Here is a 24,183-nt window from a genome sequence, read left to right on the forward strand (position 1 = left end):
TTAGTTTTTTGATTGCAGGTGTCATGGAACAAAGTCTGAAATCTAATGAGGTCAAGTGTTTCATCAAGGACCATATCCTGAACATGGCTAACATTGCTTGTTTTTTTGATGATAGCCAACACTGCTCTCAGGAAGAGAGATCTGTGAACTTCTGTGTCTCCATTTCAGTGACAGTAAGAAATCGTAAAGATGGAAATTGCTTGGCTACTGATCTTTCAGAGCATATAGTTAATGGCTCTTAAACTTTTCACCCAGGTGGTTCTTGCTTATTGCTATTTTTTTGTGAGGGTTGAATACTGCCATCATCACAGAGACTGTTAAAATGTCTCTCTCTTTGGAAAAGAACACACTGTAGAGCCAACCAGATCCTGCTTGTCTGTTTCTAACAGCCTTCAGTTCATCAGGCTGTAGGCAGGCTCTTGTATTTACTAGTGTCCCCTTTTCTGAGATTCAGTGTTGCTCTGTGAAATTCTTTTATATTTCTAGCAAAGAGCAATGGCTTATAAAAAGTTTCTTGTTGGAGACAATTTTGATTGATGTACGTTGACATCACTGTTTGTGTATGACTTACCTCCAAGCAAATAGTTAGTCACAGACACTGAATGTCCAAAAAAAATTAAATTGAATGAGTAAGTTATTTGTCAAACTGGTTCTTAGTGAAGCTTTCTTTGTGATTCAGCTCTCCAATCTCCTTGTCATAAGTCGTGAAATTCATCTTTCTGGGACACTGCTGTTGAATTAACAGAGCTGATCGATGTGGCGGTCCTCAGTTTGGAAGGCCAGGGTTACAACAGCCATATCATCCTGCTAGTGGAATCATGAGGGAAAGGATGTACCTGCCGAAAAAGTTTAAAGCTGATGTGAAGCAAGCATTCTTTTGGGGGCTAAGTATACTTCTAACACTTTTTCTTTCTTTCTTTCTTTCTTTTTTTAAACCATTGCCAGTGCGTTATTTGTTTTATCCTCAGATTTGTTGTGATCTTGTGAGTGAGTGTCAGAAGATACCGTGGGGTCAAAGTATAAACTCAGACTCTGTATGGGATTTTTGTATGTGTGAGTTTTCTGCTTTTTAGTGACATGTGCAAGCGAAGATTTTTTAAAATGAAATTTGTTTTTATTAAATTATCTAATTTGCTAAGTGTCACATCTAGTATGCGACTGGGAAACTTGCCTGGGGTTTAAAAACAACAAAAACAAAACAAAACAAAAAACAGGAAATAAAGCTTTACAAGTAGAAGGCTCTAAAATTTATTATAAACTAATATTTTTGACTGTCTGTTAGTGGTGACAATCTGTTGCTCAAACTGTAAGTGTACATAAGACATTACTTGGAATGTTACTTTGCAGAAACATATACAAATGTTTTTAAAAGTTTGAACTCAAATATTTAACTGATATTTTCACCGTCTTTAAATGTTGGAGGACAGTTTCACTTTCAGAGCGTACTAGGATCACAAAGCAATATTTAATGGATGTTTTATAGAATAGTTAAGAGTAATTTATTGTGCGTAGAATCACAGGATCACAGACTAGCTTGGGTTGGAAGGGACTTTAAGGACCACCCAGTTCCACCCCCCTGCCATGGGCAGGGACACCTCCCCCCAGACCAGGCTGCCCAAAGCCCCATCCAGCCTGGCCTTGAGCACCTCCAGGGATGGGGCACCCACAGCTTCTCTGGGCAGCCTGGTCTAGTGCCTCACCACCCTCACAGAGAAGAATTTCTTCCTTGTACCTGATTTAAATCCCCCCTCTGTTGATTTAAAGCTGTTACCCCTTGTCCTGTCACCACGCTTTTTGACAAAGATTCTCTCTCCAGCTTTCCTATAGGCCGTGGAAACAATGTTAAGCTTACTTAGTTCATAATGTTTTTAGGTCAAGAACTTCTTTATTTTGTTTCTGTTTGTACGATTGTCTTGATTCTTCATGTTACCAGAAGCACCACAATGCACACAAAAGAGTTGTTTTCATGTATCATAGTTAATTTGTGATTTTTTTTTCCTTGCTTTGGTTAAGTGTTTGAAGATTTAAGGAAGCTTTGAGAAATATGTGGGTACTTGCAGGCAATGTGGGCTTGTGTTCATCTTCTGGAGCGGTTTTTGTTGGTATTTTAGTAGTACTGAATACCAATACACTTGAGAATACCAGTTATCTGTCAGTAGGCATTTCATGAAATAAATTTGTTTCACCCATTTTTAGTAGTAGTGATTGTACTGTACTTAGTTTTTCTTATTAATAGATGTTTGAATATTATTTCAAAGGTACTTAATAAATAACTTTTTCTAAAATGATCTTAGTTTAAAATGGTGTTTGATTTCATCCCATGCAATTCTTTCACTGCCCTGCCGGGCGCTGAGTCAATGACATGCTGTCATTTTCAGTATTTTATTTTTTCTTAACTTCGAACAGGTGGTAAGTGGAGCAGTCAGTTATTTTTATGGAAGTCAAACTGAAGCGAGATGTTCATCTACTGTTTTCTGATGATGATATTTTCTTGCAAGGTTTTGATTGTAAAGGAAATGGGGTTTCCCCTTGATGGTTAAGGAGATTACTCATCTCACAGTTTGCTTCTAAATTTAATGATTACCAATAATTGTGCTTCCAGATTTTAGATTTTGATTCCACTCATCTTCCTTCAGTGACGATGTTGGATTCAGTGTGCCTGCCTGCTTTTCCCATCCTGTTCTCTCTTAAGTTGTCCCAGTATGGCATCCATTTAGAGAGCATTCCCACTCTGATGTAGTCAGCAAAAACGAAAAGGATAGATGTGACACGTGGAACATGCCAACCTTAATTAACAAAGAAAGACAACCAAATGGTACTTTAATTTTGTCTTCTGCTGTTGGAGAGCAATGATGATACAAGCAGACTATGAACCGATTAAACACCATATAATATACCTAAAACAACAGCTGAGAGGTGTTGGATCTGTCCCAGTTAGAGGCAGTTTCTGTGCCTGTGGTATTTGGCATTTTTAAGTGTGTTATAGAATATAATACCTTGGCCATGCAGTTTGTCATTCTCCTGCAACTTGACACCAAGCGTTTGGCTTGTCTCTTGCTTTGTGGTTACTTCTTGCAGTCTGATTTCACCTTCCCAAAAAAGAATTAATTGAAGTTACAGTGCTTGCTACCCGTAGTTCAATGAAACTCAACAGTAGGAGTGAAAAAGCTGAGAGGAAGCACAGTGCACATCGGAAGAAGAGTGGAAGTTAAGAATGTAGGCTAGTGATCTAAGTAGTTTGTAGAAAACCGTAGCCAGTGAGGCCAGACAATAAAAGCTGGGCACTAGCTTTTCTTTTCTTTGGTACAATCAGTCCAGAAAGTTGCTGTAAACGCCCTGAAGACAGAAACTGAGTGATTTTCTGCTTTTCTTGGAAATCCACATGCAAGATTGTTATCTTTGAAAAATAACCCCTGCCAAAGTCCAGTTATGACACAAAGGTGAAGATGGGCTGTTAGGGATAATAATGAATAAATGATTAATGAATGATGTGTCACAATTGAAATGGAAAGAGGTACTTCAGCTAAACGAGCTTCATATGAGGATAATTGGGTTGATTGTGTATGACAACTCTTGTGTATATTAAAAATGGTGAAGGTGTTTATATGCTCTGTGAGCTAGGAGATGGAGACTAACTCAGGTAAATATTTTAAAGCCTTTGAATTTGCATTAAAAACTCGCATTGTCTTTTTACAGGAGGAGAGACTTCAGCATGCAAACCTTCATCTGTTCGGCTTGCACCATCGTTTTCATTCCATGCTGCTGGCCTTCAGATGGCTGGACAGATGTCCCATTCACATCAGCAGTACAGTGATCGTCGGCAGCAGAACATAAACGACCAACAGGTTTCTGCCTCATCATACACTGACCGAATTCAGCAACCTCTAACAAACCAGGTAAGTGATCGCCAAAAAATAAGTCATTTTAGATGTAGTCATTCTTTCTCTGTAAATTACAGGATCAAGTCAGATGTATTTTTTTTTAAACTAATCAACTCCAGACTCTTCAAGGATGGGTGGACGAACCAGAAGCTGGTTTTAGATATCTAGCGCATATTTGTTGTAGTTACTCTAGTTCTGATGTTTTTGAGATAAGAGGCAAGGAAGATCATCCAAGTCAAATGGAAAGAGTCTAATAGCAGATCTGTTCAGTGCTGTTTGGTGTTAGAATGTGATTGTTTTATTACTTGATTTAATGCCCAGTGTTTTGGTGCAGTCAATGGTTAGTATGTTTGAAATAGAGAGGTTTACACAAAACACACTTTATACTAAGAAAGATAAACTTTTTATAAAGCAAAAAGCAATATACACAGCTATGATAGCACTGGGACTTTACTACTACTACTTCACTACTTACTGTCACAAAGAGATAAAGTGAGCACAGTTAGGGAAAATGATTACAGGTGCTTTTGAGCTGTCAAGATCAGTGTTTTTTCCGTACTGCTTTTTTGGGTTGCTAGAACTGCTGAAGTAGCTTCTTAACTAATAGCAGTAGCCACAAAAGCTAGCATCTCCCTATGTAAAAGATAAATCTTGCTTTCTTTAAAGGGGAACAGCCCAGTGGTGTAGACTTCAACACAGATGGTTTTCAAAGCTTAAAATCCAGAAGTCTGTAAGTCATAGTTTCAGAATTTGATGCAGGGTAATGAGACATGTTCCATTTAAAAAGGATGGAGAGTGAAGTCTTTTGCTGCTGCCAGATTTATGTCTATTCCTCTGTCCAAGGTGGCTTTGGTAGAAAAATCTGCAGTACTACCAAGAGATACTCTGTTGGTATTGCTCTGTAGGATGGAGCTTGTGCAGAAAAGCATAAGAGGGAATGGAATACTCAAACTAAGTGCCAGGATATATGATACTAAAATTTGGAGAGCTGTAATGACCAGGGCTCTGTGAAGAATGGCAAAGTGAATGGAACTGGCAAAGGATGTTTTTACTTTCATGTGAGCCATGCAGTAGGAGGAATAATTTGGTCATATATAACAGTATTCAGCTTGAGAAATCTGCAAAGATTTTTTATGAGACTTTGTTTAGGCTAAAGGTCCCCCAAAACCTTCACAGTGAAGTTAGTGAATCAGTCTGCCAAATAAGAAAAGTTTCTGTGTTCCTTAAACCTTTCCAGGGTACTCACCCAATTGTTATAATCTGGCATCATATCTGTGAGCTTTAGTGTACATCAGTGCTTAGTTATTTTCAAACCAAAAAGCAAAATAATTGAACTTTAGGTCGTATCACCATCCCTTGTCATTTTTGATTGCAATGGCTTTAAAATGGTAGTTGAATAATAGAAAGCTGAAGAATAGCTTTCAGAGAGTAGCCAATAATTGTTGTTGACCAAAAATGCAGCCCACCAAGAGGAGGATGTAAATACTAGGGAAAAGGTGGTGGTTGGTTCTGGGAAAAAGCGATCAGTTGGCCACCTTCTGGTAAGGACAGTCAAGCTGTCTTTGCAACGTAAATAGTATGTATGTTAGAATCAAAATTTTTATTTTTCCAGTTCTATCCTGTTTTATTTATTTATTTATTTATTATTTTTATTTTTTCTATACTGTAGCTTCTGTCTTACTATTTTACTATAACTGTGTTGAAGTCCTCATAGTCCTCTGCCTAAGCAGCTGTGAATTGAGCTCCTTTAATCCTTTGCAAGTAGCTTTTAGTTCCATGGACTTTGATTATGGGCAACTTCTTGAAGTCTTCTGCCTTCTTGTTTTTCACAACATTATTTTTTTTTTTTTTTTTAATTCTTGTGATTCTCCTACCAGTATGTCACATAGAGAGTTACGGAGGTTCTCTGTGGGCCTGTTGCGGGGAGTCTCAATATCTCTTTGCCTTTGCACGTGTTTCTGGTTAATCTCATCTGCAAAACCAAATTCAGCTAACATCTTTATTCTAGTGACTCAGACAATCTGCTCTACACCTTGTCTCTGTTAAGCAAAATTCTCATTCTTACTCTTTCATAGCTCTTTTGTTAGATGTTTAGCTGTCAGTTCTAGTTCAGCTTGATTAAAACCTAACTCTTATTCTTGTATCTTCTTATAAAAGCTGGGACCCTCCATTGTTGAAGGCTTTTGTGCTTACATTTCTCCACTGCTGTGGACAACGTTATCATCTTGTCTTTAACTCAGGATGAAATCTGCATACCATCTAGGTTTTCATGGCTAAACAATACATACGTCCTACAGATTCTTTCTTGATGACTCTTGTACAGAGAGCCTTTTTATTCCTGGTATTGCCTTGAATGGTCTGCAACTTGTTTCTCTCTGTCTTGCATATGTCAATTCTGAACAACTCTTGCAGAGATCATTTTTTGAACCACCTCGGTGTAGTTGTTTTGTTCCCCTGTTGGAACACCACCATCAGCCATTAGTTCTTTGTGTTGTCAAGTGCTTATCTGTTATTAAAGCCTGGAACACCAGACTAGCCTTTTAGTGATGGCAAACTCTGCTCGGTCTCATAATCATAGAATATCCCGAGTTGGAAGTGGGGACCCTTAAGGGTTGAGTCCAGCTCCTGGCTCCACACAGGTCTACCCCAAAATTCAGACCATACGGTGGTATACGTCAATTTTCAAGTATGTATGGTTAAAGGAGATCATGTTTTTAATTTGGGCAGTAAATGTGATTTAAAGAATTTGACTTAATGTGCACAAATACAACAACAAAAATGACCCTGTGTTAAACAAGGAAGGGGCTGAATTTCTGTTGTAGAGGGCTTAACAGGTTTGTCTAATTGCCGTAAAAAACAGCAGAAAGGAAAAGGCAACTTTCAGCAGATCCCGGCAGGATAATTCTTAGTGTAGATCCTTTTAATGTGATGTCTTGCACCCCGTTAGAGAAGAAGTTAGGTCTCAGCTTGAGTTTCCGAATTTCCTGACTCAGCAGTGGCCACCAGCAGCCTAGGCGACCGGCTCCGCTTTGGTGCCACCAGGTGCAGCATCCTAAATGTAGCCCGTTTGGGTGTCAATGCCCGCCGCATAGACATCAAGTCGCCAGCCCTTTCGCCGGCCACACCGGCAAGGGAAGTGGGGGTCTCCGGCTGCCCGGCGAAATCCTTTTCCGAGCTCCGGCCACCATCTGCTGGCCAGAGCGGAGCACTGCACTGCCAGCCGGGGGCCGCCGCAGGGGCTGGTGCAGGTGTCTTCTGCCAGGGAAGCCTTCCCTCCCCTCTCCTAAATACTCCGTGGTTCGAATAAACGCACTTCTCACCGAGTAAAAAATCTGTTAAATAATTTGCGGAGCAGCCCAGCATGTCTTTGAGGGAATCTTGAAGGAGCTGGGAATGCAAGCATCAAAAAAGCCGATCGCTACATTTGCCGAACTTTGTAAGTAGGGTATTTCCTTCCAGTCCAGACAAACCTGACTTGCCTAAAAATACAACCCAGGAAGAAGTCTCGTTTTTGGGGATCCTGAAAATTTATAGAATGAATAGATATTAAAATAGATAATTAAATATTTAGTAGCACATAGTATTTTCTCTCAGAAAATAAGTTTCTTCAGGCTGCTGCCAGGTCATAAGGATAATGTTTGTCAGTTGCTTAAAGCAGCTGTTAACTCCTGGCATTTAGAGTAGCAGCACTTGCTGTAAGCAATGTCATTTTGAAAAATAGCAAAGATTATAAAATCATAGAATGGTTTAGGTTGGAAGGGACCTCAAAGACCATCTAATTCCAATTCTCTGCCATGGGCAGGGACACCTCCCACCAGACCAGGGTGCCCAAAGCCCCATCCAGCCTGGCCTTGAACACCTCCAGGGATGGGGCATCCACGGCTCACAGTAAAGAATTTCTTCCTTAAATCTACTTTAAACCTGCCCTTTTCTAGTTTAAATCTATTATGCCTTGTCTGTCACTGTACTCCCTGATGATAAAGACTCCTTCTCCAGGTTTCTTATGTTCTCTTTCAGTCCTGGAAGGCTGCTCTAAGGTCTCCCTGGAGTCTTCTCTTCTCCAGGCTGACCAACCCCAACCCTCTCAGCCTGTCTTCACAGGAACCATTGACCACAACTCTTGGAGTGCAAATCCAGCCAATTCCATACCCACCGAGTGGTCCGTCTGTCAAATCCACGTTTCTCCAATTTAGAGACAAGGATCTCATGCGGGACAGTGTCAAGTGCTTTGCACGAGTCCATGTAGATGACATCAGTTGCTCTTCCCGTATATGCCAATGCTGTAACCCTGTTGTAGAAGGCCACCAGATTTGTCAGGCACGATCTGCCCTTAGTGAAGCCTTGTTGGCTGTCACCAGTCACCTCCTTCTCCATATGCCTTAGCGTATTTTCCAGGAGGATCTGCTCCATGATCTTGACAAGCACAGTGGTGAGATTGACTGTCCTGTATTTCCCTTGGTCATTTTTTTTTTTTTTCTGTTTTTAAAAATGAGGGTTATCTTCCTCCTTTTCTAGTCAGCAGAAACTTCAGCGGACAGCCATGACTTTTCAAGTATCATGGACAGTGGCTTAGCAACTTAATCTGCCAGTTCCCTCAGGACCTGTGGACGTAACTCATCAGGTCCCTTGGAAAATGATCTCCCCTTACGTTTTTTTTTTTTTTCTTCTTCTTCTTTTTCATTTTATTGCTGAGTCTTTTTTTTTCTTATTCAAGTTCTTGTAATGATTTTCATTCATAACCAGATAACGAGTAAGCTAGTCCTTGAATTGTAATTCATTGTTTTTATTCCCACTCTGTCCTGCTTGTGTTTTGATTTGTAATGGCTTGCGGACCGTATTCTGGTATTTTACGAATCATTCACAGTTGCAGATTAGAGGTTAGGAAACAGTAATGACGATGCGTCTTAAAGTTAAATAAATAATGTTTAGTTTTTTGTTACCCTTAAAATATTGTTTACATTATCTTTTCTTACACCTATTGCTTAATGGTTATGGTGGCTGAAGCTTACTCATCTCATTTTTGGCAAGGAACAGATAACAGGAAGATAAACTTCAAAGCCAACCAGATTGCTTTGTTTTTCCATTTATTTACAAGGTTTAAATTACAGTTAAATACTTCCAGCTCTCTTCTTCCCACCCGCCCTGTGGTCAAGCTTAAGGCTCCTGTTTCCCAAAAACTGCTGGATGGTAAGGGTTTTCTCTGTCTGCATGCTGGGCCTGCTGGCAGGATGGGGTCCTGCCCTTGGCTGTGTGGTCTTACCTCTCTGATAAGTGCCAGAGCCCACTTCAGGAAAGCAGTAAGAGGATGTGGCCTGGAGGGAATAGAAAAGATGAGATCTCTGGGACTTTTCCTCTTTTAGCAGAAAAAAGCAGTAATGTTTCTTTGTCCTGTCTGAACTGGTTGCATCTTGAGAGTTCACCGTAGCCTGATGTTAATAAGAGATAAGAGCTTAAAGGTTTTTACAACTTCAAACAAGCATTTCTTTTGTGCTGTGGTAATGTCTATCTTCATCATGGATACTCAGATTGCCCCAAACTTTTTTCAGTTAAGTACAAAAGAGTAGAAAATTGATTTACCTGATAAGGAAGTTGAATTGAGATTTCTGGGCAGAATTTGGTAACAAATTCCAACAGTTTAGCTTTCACAAATCACCTGGGATTCAAAGGTCAGGCTGACAGCTAAACATTTTTGTTTGTATAAGTATCTAAGATCACTTACCACCTGCAAAATTCTTGATTTTGCTGACCAGGTTGTTGGACAGGATTTTATTGGTTACAGCTAGATCATTAGAAAGTTGATGTGTTCAAGCAGGCAGTAGCAAATTCTTAGTTACTTCAGCTACCTAATCATTAATGTAATTATTAGTGATGGCCAGACTTCACCACAGACTATAATGAATGTGAGCATGCATTTCATTTCAGTAAAAGTATTTCTCTTACTTTCCCTCTATCTCAGATTTTTGTTTAGAAGTAATTCTGTGTTCTGGCTAAATCAGGCAGTAGAAAATCTTGGAAGATAAACCTTTTTTACTTGCCATTTCTATGTAATTATTTAACTTATAGCTTGTCTGCTGCTAACTATTACTTTCACTCATTAACCTTATTTATTTAGGGAAGGAAGCCAGAAAAGGAGGGAAATAGAGAACAAGTCAGTGATGGAAAATCTGTCCCTACCTGCACATAGTTCTGACTGAGTATAGTCACTTTGAAGAGTCCTGGATATCTCTAGTTCTCTGGCACATGCTTTTTTTTGCCTTGTCATTTTGCTAAAAATCTGGTTTGCTGTATATTATATATTCTGGAGAAGTGTTACAGTGCCTTGTGGTTAGATCAAATAAACATCTGTTCTGTTGACCCTCTGGAGATACCATCTATTATGTGGCTGTCTGCCATGACAAGGGATTAGCGTTGACTTCCTATCTTATATTGTTGTGATGCAAGAAGAGTTTTAAATAACAAGTGGCATAGGAGATGAGACTGGTCTGTTCAGTTCTTTAATATGTAGGTCATAACTTTTAACAAGAATTCCAACTGTAATCTTTACAGAATAAAGTCTCATTATTTCTTCTTTTTGTGAAATGAAACTTGTACAGTATACAGCCAGAATCCCTCCCTCCCTCCCTATGAACTTAGAAGTAGTTTTTTTCTTTGTTTAATATCTGAATTAGAGCATTCCATTAACAGCATATATATATCTGCTCATAATTCCCCTTAATCAAAATGAAATGCATTTTGCAAGAAGCAGTGCCATCTGTTTTTAGATAACAAAGAATATGCCCAAAGAGAGAGAGAAATTTTATACATAGAGAGTGCAAGTTATCTGTTCCTTCATTCAGGAAACCTCAAAGACTATTATAGGTAAAATAACACACTTGAATTAAAAGTCAGAGTTTATTTTGAAGCATGAGTTATCTCAAAAGTGGTGTGAATACATGTAAATGGGGTTCTTAGTTGCCTTTTTTGTTTGTTTATTTGATTCTTCCTTATTTAGACTAGTTACAACTTGCTTCTCAACAGTTAAGAAAAATCAAATTTCAGTTCCTTACTTGTAGTTTAGTTTTCATCATGCTGCCATTCCAGCTAGCTGTACTAATGCTATGAAGGCGTCAGTGTGGACCAGTCAGAATGCAGTGGATATTGACTGACATATGTAACTGTAATTAAAATAGCTTTTTGTCTCTTAGTCTCAAAACATCTTTTGATTTTGTTCAATCTTCAGGAAGATCTGAGGTTGCAGTGTTGCTGTCTGGCCACCAGATAGAGACTGGAGCTTGCAAAATAGGATCATTTTTTTTTTTTTTTTTTTTTCTGTCATTGAATGTTCTTTAAAACCAAGAGGGAAATTGTTATTACCCCAATAATAAAGAATTTATGAGCGTTACTGTGTAGAATGGATAATGAACGCTTTGTTCCATAATCCTACATCACCAGGAAAGAACGGAGCAAGAATCTCAAGAAGAATCTTGGAGGAAGAAGAAGGGAATGTTAAAAATTTTGCAGTGTAACAAGGGCAGGAAGAAAAGGTCAACTCCCTCTCCTCTCTCACCCAGACTTTCTTAAGAACCCAGAATAGCAAATTAATATCTGTTAAAAAGTTCATACAGGTCAAGTGAGTCCTCAGAAATATATGATTGTCTAAATGCACAATTGAAAGAACAGTTTTCAGACAGAATTCTGGCTATGAACAGCATTAGAGGTAGCCTGCAGAAGTTTAATCATTTGTGATTAGGGAACAGCATTAAATTATTATTTTTCCCCCTAGCATTGATATTAGATTTTTTTTTCCCTAAGTAAGGAAATTTGACTTCTAAATTAGAAAATAAACACAAACATTTCTTGTACAAATTCCCTTTCCAAGTTAGAGCGATCTTATGGCTGAATTGTTGATCTGAACTATTGAGTTCTTCTGTCCTTAGGCACTTTCCTCAAAACATTAACCTGCAGTACTGGGGACTTCGGTCGTCATATCAGCCTAGGTGGGAGAGTGGTCTCTGCAAGTATTTGTGTAACAGTTTCTTTTACCAGCAAAATCTACCAATGGTACTATGTTCCAATCATTTCTTTAAATCAAGTTCAGAAATTTAAGGGAAATTGTTGCGTTTCACAAGCCTGTGACAGTGATGGTTGTGATTAGGACTAGATGCTGTTGAGGTGTTCAGCAATGCAGTGTAAGAGAACCAAAAATGATTGCATTTAGGTGTGATTCGTTTCATGATTAACATCTGTTTGACAGATGAGAGGAAAGAACAAAAATATTTTGGAGACGTCAAATAGTTTGTTTAGAAATTTTTAAAACAGACCTTCCTGATGTATACAGAACGGTTACGGACTTGGAGTCAAAATGAATTAACGGCTTAATTTGTTAAAGCTGCTAAAAGGAAATTGGTGGTAGGGGGCATATCCAAAAGTGAATGGATTAGAGCAAACATCTAGGATGTACGTGGCTTGGGTTAAAAGCCCCTGAGGAAAGTTTAACTGGATTACGTTGTCTCTGAGAAAATCTCTAATCAGAAAGCCTGGAAGTCAGCAGACTTGAATGGATGCAGAAATGTTGTGTAGACGTATTTTGAGTGGTGTGCATCAGGACTGTGAGTTGCAGTTCAGGCTCCGCTGAGCCTGTAGCTGTTGGGAGTCCCAGCCTTGCACAGATGCAGTCAGGTTGCTGGCAGCCTCTTGGCTTTTTTGCTCTCTTTAGCTCTTGAGCTCATTCATGATCTCTCTCAATCTCTTGTGCGCTCTGTCTCTTTTGTTTTTCTTGGGTTATTTCAGTGTCTGCTTGTCCGCAGGAAGAGAATGTGAGCTTAGATTTCTAGCGTGGGGTTGTCTGGGTACCTGGGTTCAGAAATACAGACTCTTTATTACATCTGTTTGTGAAAACCTTTTTGGGTCACTTCAACATATTTTATTTTTATTTTTGGTTCTTGAGGAAAAGGAAAAATAAAGCCATTTGCACAGCCACAGTCAGAAGTATTAGGCAGTACTGTAAAAGACAGAGGAGCAGTTGTACTTTTCCAGTTCCTTTATTAGTTCAGCAATACTTACATATAAATCAGTTTCATTATTTTTGTTGACAGCGTATGCTCTTTCCACAGCTCTGCAGGAGGCTGAGTATCAGTTCAGCTGTAACGGGAGGCAGCAGATGAGATTAAGCACTTGGAAATGAAGAGAGTTATGAGCCTAAGCACGTTTGCTGGTGTGAGATGAGATGATGTGAGATGAGAGCTGGATGGCTGAGTGTGGTGGTGTGCACTCGGCTAGACCTCTTAGCACTGGGTATGAAAGGAGCTTAGCCATGTGAAACAAGCTGAGTAACAGAACTTGTTGTGTGGTTTCTTGTCATTGGGAAGAGAAGGAACGGAGACAGGCAGGCTAGGGGACCAGTCACACTGACTAAACCGCTTGCTCTCTGTCCCAGCTCCCCTTCTGACACTCACTGTGCGAGACAGAGGAGTTGCCAGAGCTTGTTTAGTGGCACAATTGTGCTGTTAAGTAAGTGGATGCTGAACAGGTTAGCCAGCTTTAGCCAAATTGCATGGTTTCTTTATTTTTTATTTTTTGTTGTTGTTATTGTTATTAATTTTTATTTTTTTCTTCACTGGTGACACAAATTGCCTCTACCTTGACACTGGGAACTTAATCTTTCAGGAACTCTATCTTCTGAGATTTCAAACAAATCCTAAGGAGGAACGGACGTTGTTTGGTAGATCCAGAAGCTATATGGGACATGTTAGCAAGCAAAAAAAGGCACACAAATAACTGTTTCACACAGAAGTCCTGTCTCTTTAGGAAACCAGTATCAAAAATACACTGCTGTTGAAGATGTTCTTGTTTTAAAAGTAGTCAATGTTAGGAAACACCACTGAGCAACATACACACTTTTCCAGGGATGTTGTTTAAAACTTTAAAAGCAGGTATGGTGTTAGCAAGTGTGCTTTAGGTGTCTTTGCATTTATTTTGTTTTTTTTTTTTAGACTCATCAAGGCAATATCATATGCTTGATACTGCAAAGCATAGTAGACCTGAGTTTCTTGGTTTGGAATTTAATGTAGTTTTAATGTGGCAAATTGCCACAGTTCTCCAGAAGGCATACTCGTTAACTTCCATTTGTGGTTTGAATGCAGCTGTACATTAGATACACTTACAGTCCATGTATCAGTCGTGATGTAAAGCAGGAATGTCAGCATGTTACTACTACTCTGTGTTATCAAATGAGGCACATTTTTAACAAAAGAAGGCTTTACAGGGATTAAGCCTGTTAGGTATACTGAGGAGAGGTAGGCATCTTGAGATTTATTTATTTATTGTTGAATAAATGCATAAAAAGTAGCTGCACTAAATGTTATTTTCTTTGATTACTGTATTTGTTTTTCTTTTATTTGTCAGCTCGAATAAAAAGATATTAAAAGAAAAAAGCTCATTTCTGTGCAGAATATCTCAATTTGGTGAAGTGATTAAATATAATTAAAGTTCATGCCTATTTCTAATATATCTAATATTGTCATATTACAGAGGCGGATGCCCCAAACTTTCCGTGATCCAGCTACTGCTCCTTTGAGGAAGCTCTCCGTAGATTTGATTAAAACATACAAGCATATTAATGAGGTAATGGCTTCAGCTGTCTTTGTTTTGTGCGTTGATATGAATTTATTGTTTGAAATATGTTATTAAGTATATTTTCTGTGAATTGTACTACATCTTCAACTGGCATTATTTTGGATTCTTTCTTGCAGAGTGAACCCATTTGACTGTAAATTAAAGAAATTTTACATTATTTCATTAGAGCTAAAATGACTGCAAAGTACAGAAGTATTTTTATACCTGTTGTATACCAGATTGTTTCTGTTACGTGGAGGATAGTAAAAAAGAGAGAATCTAGCCTATCCCCCCCGACTCCCTCGCTGCCCCCTCACCCCATCTTGAGGAATATAATTTTCAAAGTTCTTTCTTTATTTGAAGGACCCATAGTACAAACCACTAACATTTATGAAATAGCTGGCTTGATACAGCTCTGTATTTTCAAAGGTAACTGAGTAAGCAATATACTTTTCATGTTTAGGTTTACTATGCAAAAAAAAAACGGCGGCATCAGCAGGGCCAAGGAGATGATTCCAGTCACAAAAAGGAGCGAAAAGTTTACAACGATGGCTATGATGATGACAACTATGACTATATTGTAAAAAATGGGGAGAAGTGGATGGATCGATATGAAATTGACTCTTTAATAGGCAAAGGATCCTTTGGACAGGTAATATATATCAGCTGTGCAATCTAATGTGTGTGAATGATAATATGCATATAATTTGAAGTGCTATTGTTATTTCATTTGGAAATTCAGCTCTTTTTTTTCTTAATTCTACTATGCTGAAGTGCCTGCTCAGGGCATTTGTATTTTGTGCTGTTCCTTGTTACTACATATAATGTTTGAATATACTACAGTATATTTCAACTGTTAATGTGCTTTGCAAATGAGCAAATCCTCAGCCTTTTGCCATGGTTTCACATTTTTAGCTATTTGTTTTGGGTTTTTATATTAAAACAATGGTCTAATACTAGGGATAACCTATTTTTTACAGTAATGTTTGTTTTTACTATTAGTATTTGTAGCCAAGGCTTGAAGAAAAAGTCTGGTAGGAGGATGGAGCTTTTCTTTTATGGAGCTTTTTTTTTGTTTTATTTGTTATTTTTTTTAGTGTTCTGCAAGTCATTTCACAGTATTGTTTTTGTTGATTTACTGCTTGCATTTGGGTACAATACTTGCCTTAGTCCTGCCCAGTGAAGCCTTTGCTCTATTTTGCAACATCACTTCAATAAACTCCATGTTATCGGTTGTAGCTTTATTTTAGCATCTAGGAAGAAAAGAAATTTAACTGGAAAGAACAAAAGTTGTAAAATTTTTCTATAAATTCTGGTATGTTTAAAAGGGGTTTTGCAGAATTGTGAAAACTGAAGCAGAGAGATGACTTACATATTTGGTTTTTGCTTTTCAGGTTGTAAAGGCTTATGATCGAGTGGAACAGGAGTGGGTGGCTATCAAAATAATAAAAAACAAGAAAGCTTTCCTAAACCAAGCCCAGATTGAAGTGCGACTGCTTGAGCTTATGAACAAACATGACACTGAGATGAAGTACTATATAGGTATTCAGATATTTTTCTTAATTTTTACTTAATCAAATTATGAATATTTTGTTTCAATATATAGTGTAGGATGCTGCAACTAACAGTTTTCATGTTAAAAAAATGAAATAATGCAACTTAAAATAGTAGTTTTCAGTGTATATTACCTTGCATAAACAGCAGATCACTTTACAGCGGGACTAGATCTAGAAGAAAAATACATAAAAGTGTTTTGGGATAACAGACTTGCTGTTTTGTAACATTCAGATCTTCTGTAGAGTTTTCTTTTTCCAGTTAATGATATGGACACCTAAACAAGTTCCTGTGGACCAGCTTTTCCACAGAGGCTGTGATCTGTGGTTGTTTGCATCTCTTTCATGACTTTGAATAGATTCAAAATTACCTGGGAATAGTTATGGATAAAAGGATGCCTATTTAATATGAAATAAGAAGCTTTGTGGCTAGCTTGTTTGTTGTTTTTTGATTGTGCTTGTTTAGAAAGCTCAAAATTTCGTATAACAAAACTGAGATAAGACTTTTGTAATAGTTAAGACTTCCCTGTTTAGATCTCAGAAAATATTTCTAAAGCTTATAATTCTGACCATTCCTGTAGACTGTCACGCTGTTTGTTGGGGCTATTATTATAATGCTACTTGAACTTTATAGTCATGATGAAATTAAGTTGGTCAGCTCAAGTAATAAGTTTATTAAATCCTGTCTGTTCTCTGGAGTGGAGTGTTGGGCAAAAATGTGATGGAAGGACATCATGTTGTAAAGAGAGGTGGAAAACTGTGAGAGATAATTTAAGAAACGAAACTGTTTTTAAACATTTTTATCTTAGTTTGCAGGAGCTGAAATACTAACAACTATACTCTTCAGGTTTGCATGTATATATTGGATTACTAATTTTTCTTTCTGTAGTTTATAAAGAAACCCTTAAAATAATGTTAGTACACGTTGCTGTTAAATTATCTGATGACTATTCAGTTACATTTTAACTTTTTTTTATGGAGTATTATCTTTATAATACATTTTATGTATACAGTTTAAAAGTTTTTAATACATTTTTAACTTTATTAGGAACATGCCCATATAAAACAGAAACTAAACTTTGCACCCTACTATATCAAAAAGATATTTCAGGGACGTTAAAGACAGGAGCAGTTTCAGATTAATATGGAGCAAATAAAAACATTATAGCCATCACCAAATGAATAAACTCATAATTTTAGATTTTTAGAAAGTGTGTAGCACCACATAAAATGAGATTTGACTAAAACTTCCTATATCTAACTGTGTGACTTCACAAGAGATGGTTTAATATGAAGTGCAGTATTTAAACAAGAACAAAACAAAGGAAGAGGTTTGATATCTTTGAGCAGTATAGAAATGAAATATGCTGCTTTTGTTTAAGCAGGCACAACTGACTATAATATTTTTAGGCTTTTATCAAGTTGACTTCTATTAAGATATATTTCAGTAGGTCCACTTTTTTATCACTATTTAACAATCATTGCAGCATTAGTAAAAGTCAAAAAAAAAAAGGCAGAGAGAGCATGTTTTGAATGAATACTGTGTATTGCATGTGAGGCAAAAACTGACATCTAGAGGTGCTTCACTTTACCCTTGCATGGACTGTCAGGTGTATGGTGCTGAGAGTGGTTGAATAATGCTGAAAGCATTGCAAGTATTACAGTGTGGTGTAAAAGGAAGACTTTACGATGTGTGTGGTTAAGTTAAGAGACTGGACTGTAAGAATATAGCTTTTTAACTTGATTTTTAATGACTTAAAGTGTAACTGCTTATACTTCTGCCAAGTCTTCTCTAGTATTTTCTAGCAGAGTATAGGAATACATTAAGGTATTCAAGTTTCAAGGTAGCAAAGTGGGGGATAAATGTTCAAATGTGATGGCTTCACTGCAGGAAAGGTTTGGCAAGTTCAGCTCTTACCCAGACTATTAGCTGTGTGGCACTGCAGGTGGTACTGGTAGAGCTGGTCAAGTAGCTTGCTGGTAGTTGAAAATTAGTTGGGGTTCTTGCCAAGTTGGCAGGTTCAGCGAGGTGCTGTGGGGAGGAAGGGGTATATGGTGCAGGAAGACCACAAGGACATGAAAAGGTGCTGGTGCTTTTGTGGTGGTAGGGTATTGCAAATACATTAAAGATGAGAAAATGCAAAAGGTCTAGACAATGAAGTATTGCAGGAATTGGCATCGGGACGGAAGCAAATGGTATCATTACAGGTTAGTTATAAGGGACATGTGAAGAACTGGCTTATAATAATGAGGAAAATAAAACTCAATGAGGCACCATGTAATTACCTTAAGTGAAAGTCTGAATGCTGATTGTGCTAATATTGGTTCAAGATTTTATTGTGACAAAGAGGGGCTGTATTGCTATTTATCTGAAGATTGCAATGTTTTTTTCCTATTTAAATTTTCTTTTGGTTGAGGAGACCAACCTGAATAAGAACCTGGCAAACCCTGCTTCCTTCTAAACAGATGATTTTTTCATGTATTTCATGAAACAGATTGATTAGATTTGGATTGGGTTTGTTGCTTTCTTAATTTTGAAATTATGTCTGGTTGAATATAAAGCCTTTGGGATTGTGATTGAATTTATTAATTGAAGTAGTCTATCGAAGTCATGATTTATAAATTGCAGTAATACATTGGTATGTTTTAAATTACTCTGGCATTTGAATAATTTCTCAGTAAATGTAAAGGGAATTCCTAATACATAATTTAATCAAAAGTGTGATATCTGCTTTATTATTGAGAATGCTGTTGTTTGTACACTTTTTTCCAGTCTGCTTGTACTTAAATACAATTTTAGTTTTAGGAGGGTGGAGAAATGAACTCTTCACTGGAAAAGGTCCAAAGTCTTGTGATTAAGATTGTTTTGCTCACAATTTGTACTGCTGCTTGTCTTTTTTGCCGATGTTTTTACCTAATAGGGCTGTTGCTAATTTATTGAAGACAAAGATTAGTTGTGAATATCACTGTAGTAGTTCTCCACTTAATCTGAATTTAATTTTGTTTGGAATTCAATGTTATTTTTATTTACCACTATTTTTTTTGCCTTTGCTAGTAGGGGAGTGATATGGAGTAATATATTCATTTTGGAAAATCTCTCTTCTATCTTTTAAATGATTTTTTTGGTTAATGTAGCTTTACTGAGTTATACTTCAGATACATGAAAAAGTCTAACAACCCATACCCTGGGCATAGTGGAAATGTTTTGTAAATAATAACAGATCTAGAAAAATCAACACAATATTATCTTACAGGTCAACCTCCTGCATATTAACTGAAACAATTATTTTCTTCCCTTTTTTAAAGTGCATTTGAAGCGCCACTTCATGTTCCGAAACCATCTCTGCTTAGTCTTTGAAATGCTGTCCTACAATCTGTATGATCTGTTGCGGAACACCAACTTCAGAGGTGTCTCATTGAATCTGACAAGAAAATTTGCACAGCAAATGTGCACTGCACTGCTTTTTCTGGCGACTCCTGAACTTAGTATCATTCACTGTGACCTAAAACCTGAGAATATCCTGCTCTGTAACCCGAAAAGAAGCGCCATCAAGATTGTTGATTTTGGCAGTTCATGTCAACTTGGACAGAGGGTGCGTATTGGTAGAAATTATAATTATGCTATTATTGGATACATGTGATAAACTTTCCATCTTTCTTTTCTCCTTGATTATATTTTTATGCGGTGTTAATGCAAGTTGCATCATCACTTGATTGTAGAGGTCTACAGTGGTGCAATGCTCTTAAATATAATACTTCTTTATTATTTTCTTATCACATGATGCATTTAGTTACTTCCACTTTAAGGTGTTACCTATTTAGTGTGCCATGGAGCTAAGACACAATCTGGGAGTTGAGACATTGTAGTATTTGGCTCTTAAAGATACTGCTAACCCCATTTTTACAAACACTTTAGTAAAACTGTGGGAAGATTGGATTGAGTTCACTGGTGGTCCTACTATGAGTAAAGATGCATACGTGCAAAGTGTTTCCAGGACAAATTGTTTTCTTTAGATTAGGGTAGATTTAGCCTAATCGATAACTGTCCAAAATATTTGTATTTGTATCCCGTTGTTCATGTGCTTTGAAGATGAGTGCATTTTTGATTTGAGCTGTTAGTTTCTGTCTAGCATAGTCAACTAGCTCTGTATTTACTTTAAGAAACATTAAAGTATATACAACAGCTATTAAAACCGTAAACAATTATACTTGGATGCCAAAGACTGTTTTCTTTAGGAAGAAGAATTGTGTTCCTCAAATGTTTGATTTGCACTGACAGTTCATTGAAAAGTTCATCAGGATGTACTTACTGTTCATTCTGCACTGTATAGTCTAAAACCAATAGACACTTTTCTGGTTGAATGAATCCTGTTTGGTGGAATGATTGACCACCTGTATTCAGGGTCCTTTAACTTTAATTGTTTGCACTGAATACAAATTGTTAGCTAGAGAGGCAAGGAAACTTCTGTAGACAGAAATTAGACTTCCACATAGATTTTTCTTCTTCCTTGAAAAGAGGCTTTTGAACCTTGCCAGGTCAGCTGTGTGCCTTTGGTGGTTGAATCTATAACTTATGAATCGTATCCTTTTTCTTTGAGAAAACTGGGTATTAAACCAACAAACAAAACACCTGCTAAATCAGACTTGCTGTAAATCTGCAGCAATTGCAAAAGAGATGTCAGTTCAGAAATATGAATAGTAATAATGAAGATTGTATCACTTAATGAAGAGAATTAAAAAAAAAACTCATGGATTGACTGAGTAGAAAGTGGTGAGGCACAAATTTAGGATTAATAAAATTAATTTTCTCTATTAAGTAGAGACATCTGAGCCTAGGAAGAAAATGAAGGGAAAACAAATGAGATCTAAATTGTATAGGTCAATAATAAGGTAATTTTGAGGTGCTAGGAAGCACAATTGAAAATTACCTTTGTGCAATTTCACAGAAAAGTTAACTTAAATAGAAGTAAGTAAACATTGGCACCTTTGTGTGGAAAGTACTGGGTAAAAATTTTGTGTTAATTAAAATATAAAGTACAGTTCATTTTGGAATATTTTTTGTTATTGTTTTCTTTTTAATGTTTTTGGAGTTTTTTTTTTTTTTAAAAAAAGATCTTTTTTTGTTTGTTTTGCTTTGTTTCTTTTTTGTATATGCCCATGTTTAAGCCAGTGTTCAGATCTAGGATCAAGACTGAAATTTCTGACTTGTGAAATGAGCTGGATTGTTGGGGGTGATTCCAGCTGGAATCACCCGGTAATTTCATTTCATGACAACATAATTGTTGCTTTAGATTTTTTTTTTTTTTACTGTTGGTTTTGTCTGAAGTGTTATGTGGTTCTGATGTGGCTTCTGGAATAGGTTTTATTTGAATGTTACCAGACTAAAATTCTGTTGTACAATTATCTGTAATTGCATGAGATTACACTCATCAACTGTAAAGTGTAAAATACTGTAATTGTGAGTGAATATGCACTTTTTTTGTGAGCAGGAGTATTTTTTTAATAATTAACATTTAAATATTTTTATAAATTTATAACATACTTTCAGTATCACTAATACCTTGTCTTTGCTTTCCCCACACTGAAAGTGTATTTTATTGTAATTCTGTTTTGTAATACAGAATCATAATAGTGCTCTTTGGATGCTGTGTATTATCTTTAAATGCTTTTATTTCAGATATACCAATATATCCAGAGTCGTTTTTATCGATCACCAGAGGTGCTACTGGGAATGCCTTATGATCTTGCAATTGATATGTGGTCCCTTGGGTGTATTTTAGTTGAGATGCACACTGGAGAGCCTCTTTTTAGTGGGGCAAATGAGGTATGCAGCTATTACACAGTACAAGTAATTTGATCTTTTTTATTCGTTCTGATAATGATACTCATCTGTTATTATAATGGTTAAATTAGGAAGTCTAATAATTCTAAAATTCATAAACATCAGTAATAGCGATGTATTTTGTTAGAACTCTAAATTGCCTGGTAATAACTTTATGTTTCTGGGTTCACTTCTCCCCCGATCTTCCCCACAGCTAATTTCACTAATTTATTTACTTAATATTGAATTTTTCTTAAACTTGATATTAATTCAGAACTTAACTTGTGTGGGTAGTTAACATATGCTACCCACGTGACTGTAGAATATTGGACTCTATTGCACAGCTCATCTATCTGTCCCATGTTATTCATAAATATTCTTCCTGCTGAACAGGTGGATCAAATGAATAAAATAGTGGAAGTTTTGGGGATACCGCCTGCTCATATCCTTGACCAAGCACCAAAAGCAAGGAAGTTCTTTGAGAAGTTGCCAGATGGCACGTGGAACTTGAAGAAGACCAAAGATGGAAAAAGGGTAGGTTGTATAATTAGGATGACAATATGGACTATCCCTTTAAAAAATAAAAAAAAATAATGGTGAGGTGTTACTTTGTTTTACACTGTCTTACTAAAAATGTAGCTTTATTGTTGCTTATTATTATTCTGAGTTGTAAGACAGGTTGATTAGGTAACACTTTCTCTAATGTTGAATAGTTTCTTACTTTGATTTGGCTGGTTCATATTTTATGGCATGTTTCACATCCAAGGCTTAGTGTGTAACTTGATTTCAAGTAATTTCTAATTTCCCAACAGGAATACAAACCACCTGGAACTCGTAAGCTTCATAATATACTAGGAGTTGAAACAGGAGGACCAGGTGGACGTCGTGCTGGGGAATCGGGTCATACTGTAGCTGACTACTTGAAGTTCAAAGACCTCATCTTAAGGATGCTTGATTATGACCCTAAGACACGAATTCAACCTTACTACGCCCTACAGCATAGTTTCTTTAAGAAAACAGCAGACGAAGGTACCAACACAAGCAACAGTGTGTCTACGAGTCCTGCCATGGAGCAGTCACAGTCTTCAGGAACCACCTCTAGTACATCTTCAAGCTCAGGTGAGGTTTTCTTATGATTCAGAAATATAATTTTCTTTTAATGTCAAAGGAGTCTGTCACAGATGAATGTCATATAACTTTTATTCTTTTTTTAAAAAAAAATAGTAATTGTCATCAAAAGCATTTTTTTATTAGCTGGATCAAGTAACTGCTCCAATGAAAAATTATAAGTAGGTTTACAAAAATTTGAGTGATAGGTACTCTATTTTTTGCCTTGAGGCTATATAAATCTTTATGTCATCATTGTTTTACAACTTACTCTAAATTTTATATCTTTTGTGTTGATATGATTTTATAGGTGGATCTTCTGGGACAAGCAACAGTGGAAGGGCACGGTCAGACCCCACACACCAGCATCGACATAGTGGTGGACACTTCACTGCTGCTGTTCAAGCTATGGACTGTGAAACACACAGCCCACAGGTATGCACAAGTAGAGCTTTGTCTGATTTATACATTTTTTTCTGAGAATATTAAATCCCCAAAAGTAGTTGCATTAGGTTTACAAGGCTAGGTTTTGGAACCAGGGAGGTGCAGGGGTGGTCTCTGTGAGCAGAGCCCAGCAGTTGCCCCATGTCAGATCAGAGCCAGCTCCAGCCGGCTCCAAAAGGGACCCACCGCTGGCCAGAGCTCAGCCAGGGAGTGATGCTGGGTGGGCCTCTTGGAGAGCACATTGAGGAAAGGGGAGGGAGTGGGGAAAGTTGCACAGAAGCAACTGTGAGAGAGAGGTGAGAAAATGTAGAAAAAACCCTACAGTCCCCAAGGTCAGTGCAGCAGGAGGGCCGGAGGTGTTCCAGGCACACAGCAGCAGCTCCCCTGCAGCCTGTGGAGAGGCCCCTGGTGGAGCAGGCTGTCCCCCTGCAGCCCATGGGTCCCACACGGAGCAGATCTCCACGCTGCAGCCCATGGAGTAGCCCCCGGTGGAGCAGGTGGATGTGGCCTGGAGGAGGCTGCAGCCCATGGAGAGCCCCCACAGAAGCAGGCCCCTTTTGTGTAGTCCCCTTCTTGTGTAGTCCGTTGTATGTTAGGTCATTCACTTAGTCAGAAGTACTGTAGGTAGCTGTAAAAATTTCCAATAAATTCTGTGGATGCAAAGGTTTTGTATGAGTTGCAACATTCCAGGTGGGGTGGTCATGTTATACAAGGCCTAAGGGTACACAGAACTACGTATCTTCCAACCCAGTGAATCTAGCTTGTACTTCAGTGGACTCCTGCT

At 37.5% G+C, this 24,183-nt stretch overlaps 1 protein-coding gene across 2 annotated transcripts in view; it reads left to right on the top strand.

Moving 5' to 3' along the window:
- DYRK1A (dual specificity tyrosine phosphorylation regulated kinase 1A) overlaps positions 1–24,183 on the top strand; it is an 88,776-nt gene that overhangs the window by 57,737 nt on the left and 6,856 nt on the right. For both annotated transcript variants that reach the window (XM_035315762.1, XM_035315761.1), the window contains 9 exons: positions 3,697–3,896; positions 14,391–14,483; positions 14,938–15,126; positions 15,869–16,016; positions 19,334–19,620; positions 21,705–21,851; positions 22,242–22,382; positions 22,661–22,967; positions 23,266–23,390. In XM_035315762.1, the coding sequence (XP_035171653.1) occupies positions 3,697–3,896; positions 14,391–14,483; positions 14,938–15,126; positions 15,869–16,016; positions 19,334–19,620; positions 21,705–21,851; positions 22,242–22,382; positions 22,661–22,967; positions 23,266–23,390 (1,637 nt within the window). The remainder of the gene's footprint in view (positions 1–3,696; positions 3,897–14,390; positions 14,484–14,937; positions 15,127–15,868; positions 16,017–19,333; positions 19,621–21,704; positions 21,852–22,241; positions 22,383–22,660; positions 22,968–23,265; positions 23,391–24,183) is intronic.

This window comes from Oxyura jamaicensis, chromosome 1 (assembly GCF_011077185.1).
Source record: "Oxyura jamaicensis isolate SHBP4307 breed ruddy duck chromosome 1, BPBGC_Ojam_1.0, whole genome shotgun sequence".
In the NCBI taxonomy this organism is placed as follows: Eukaryota; Metazoa; Chordata; class Aves; order Anseriformes; family Anatidae; genus Oxyura; species Oxyura jamaicensis.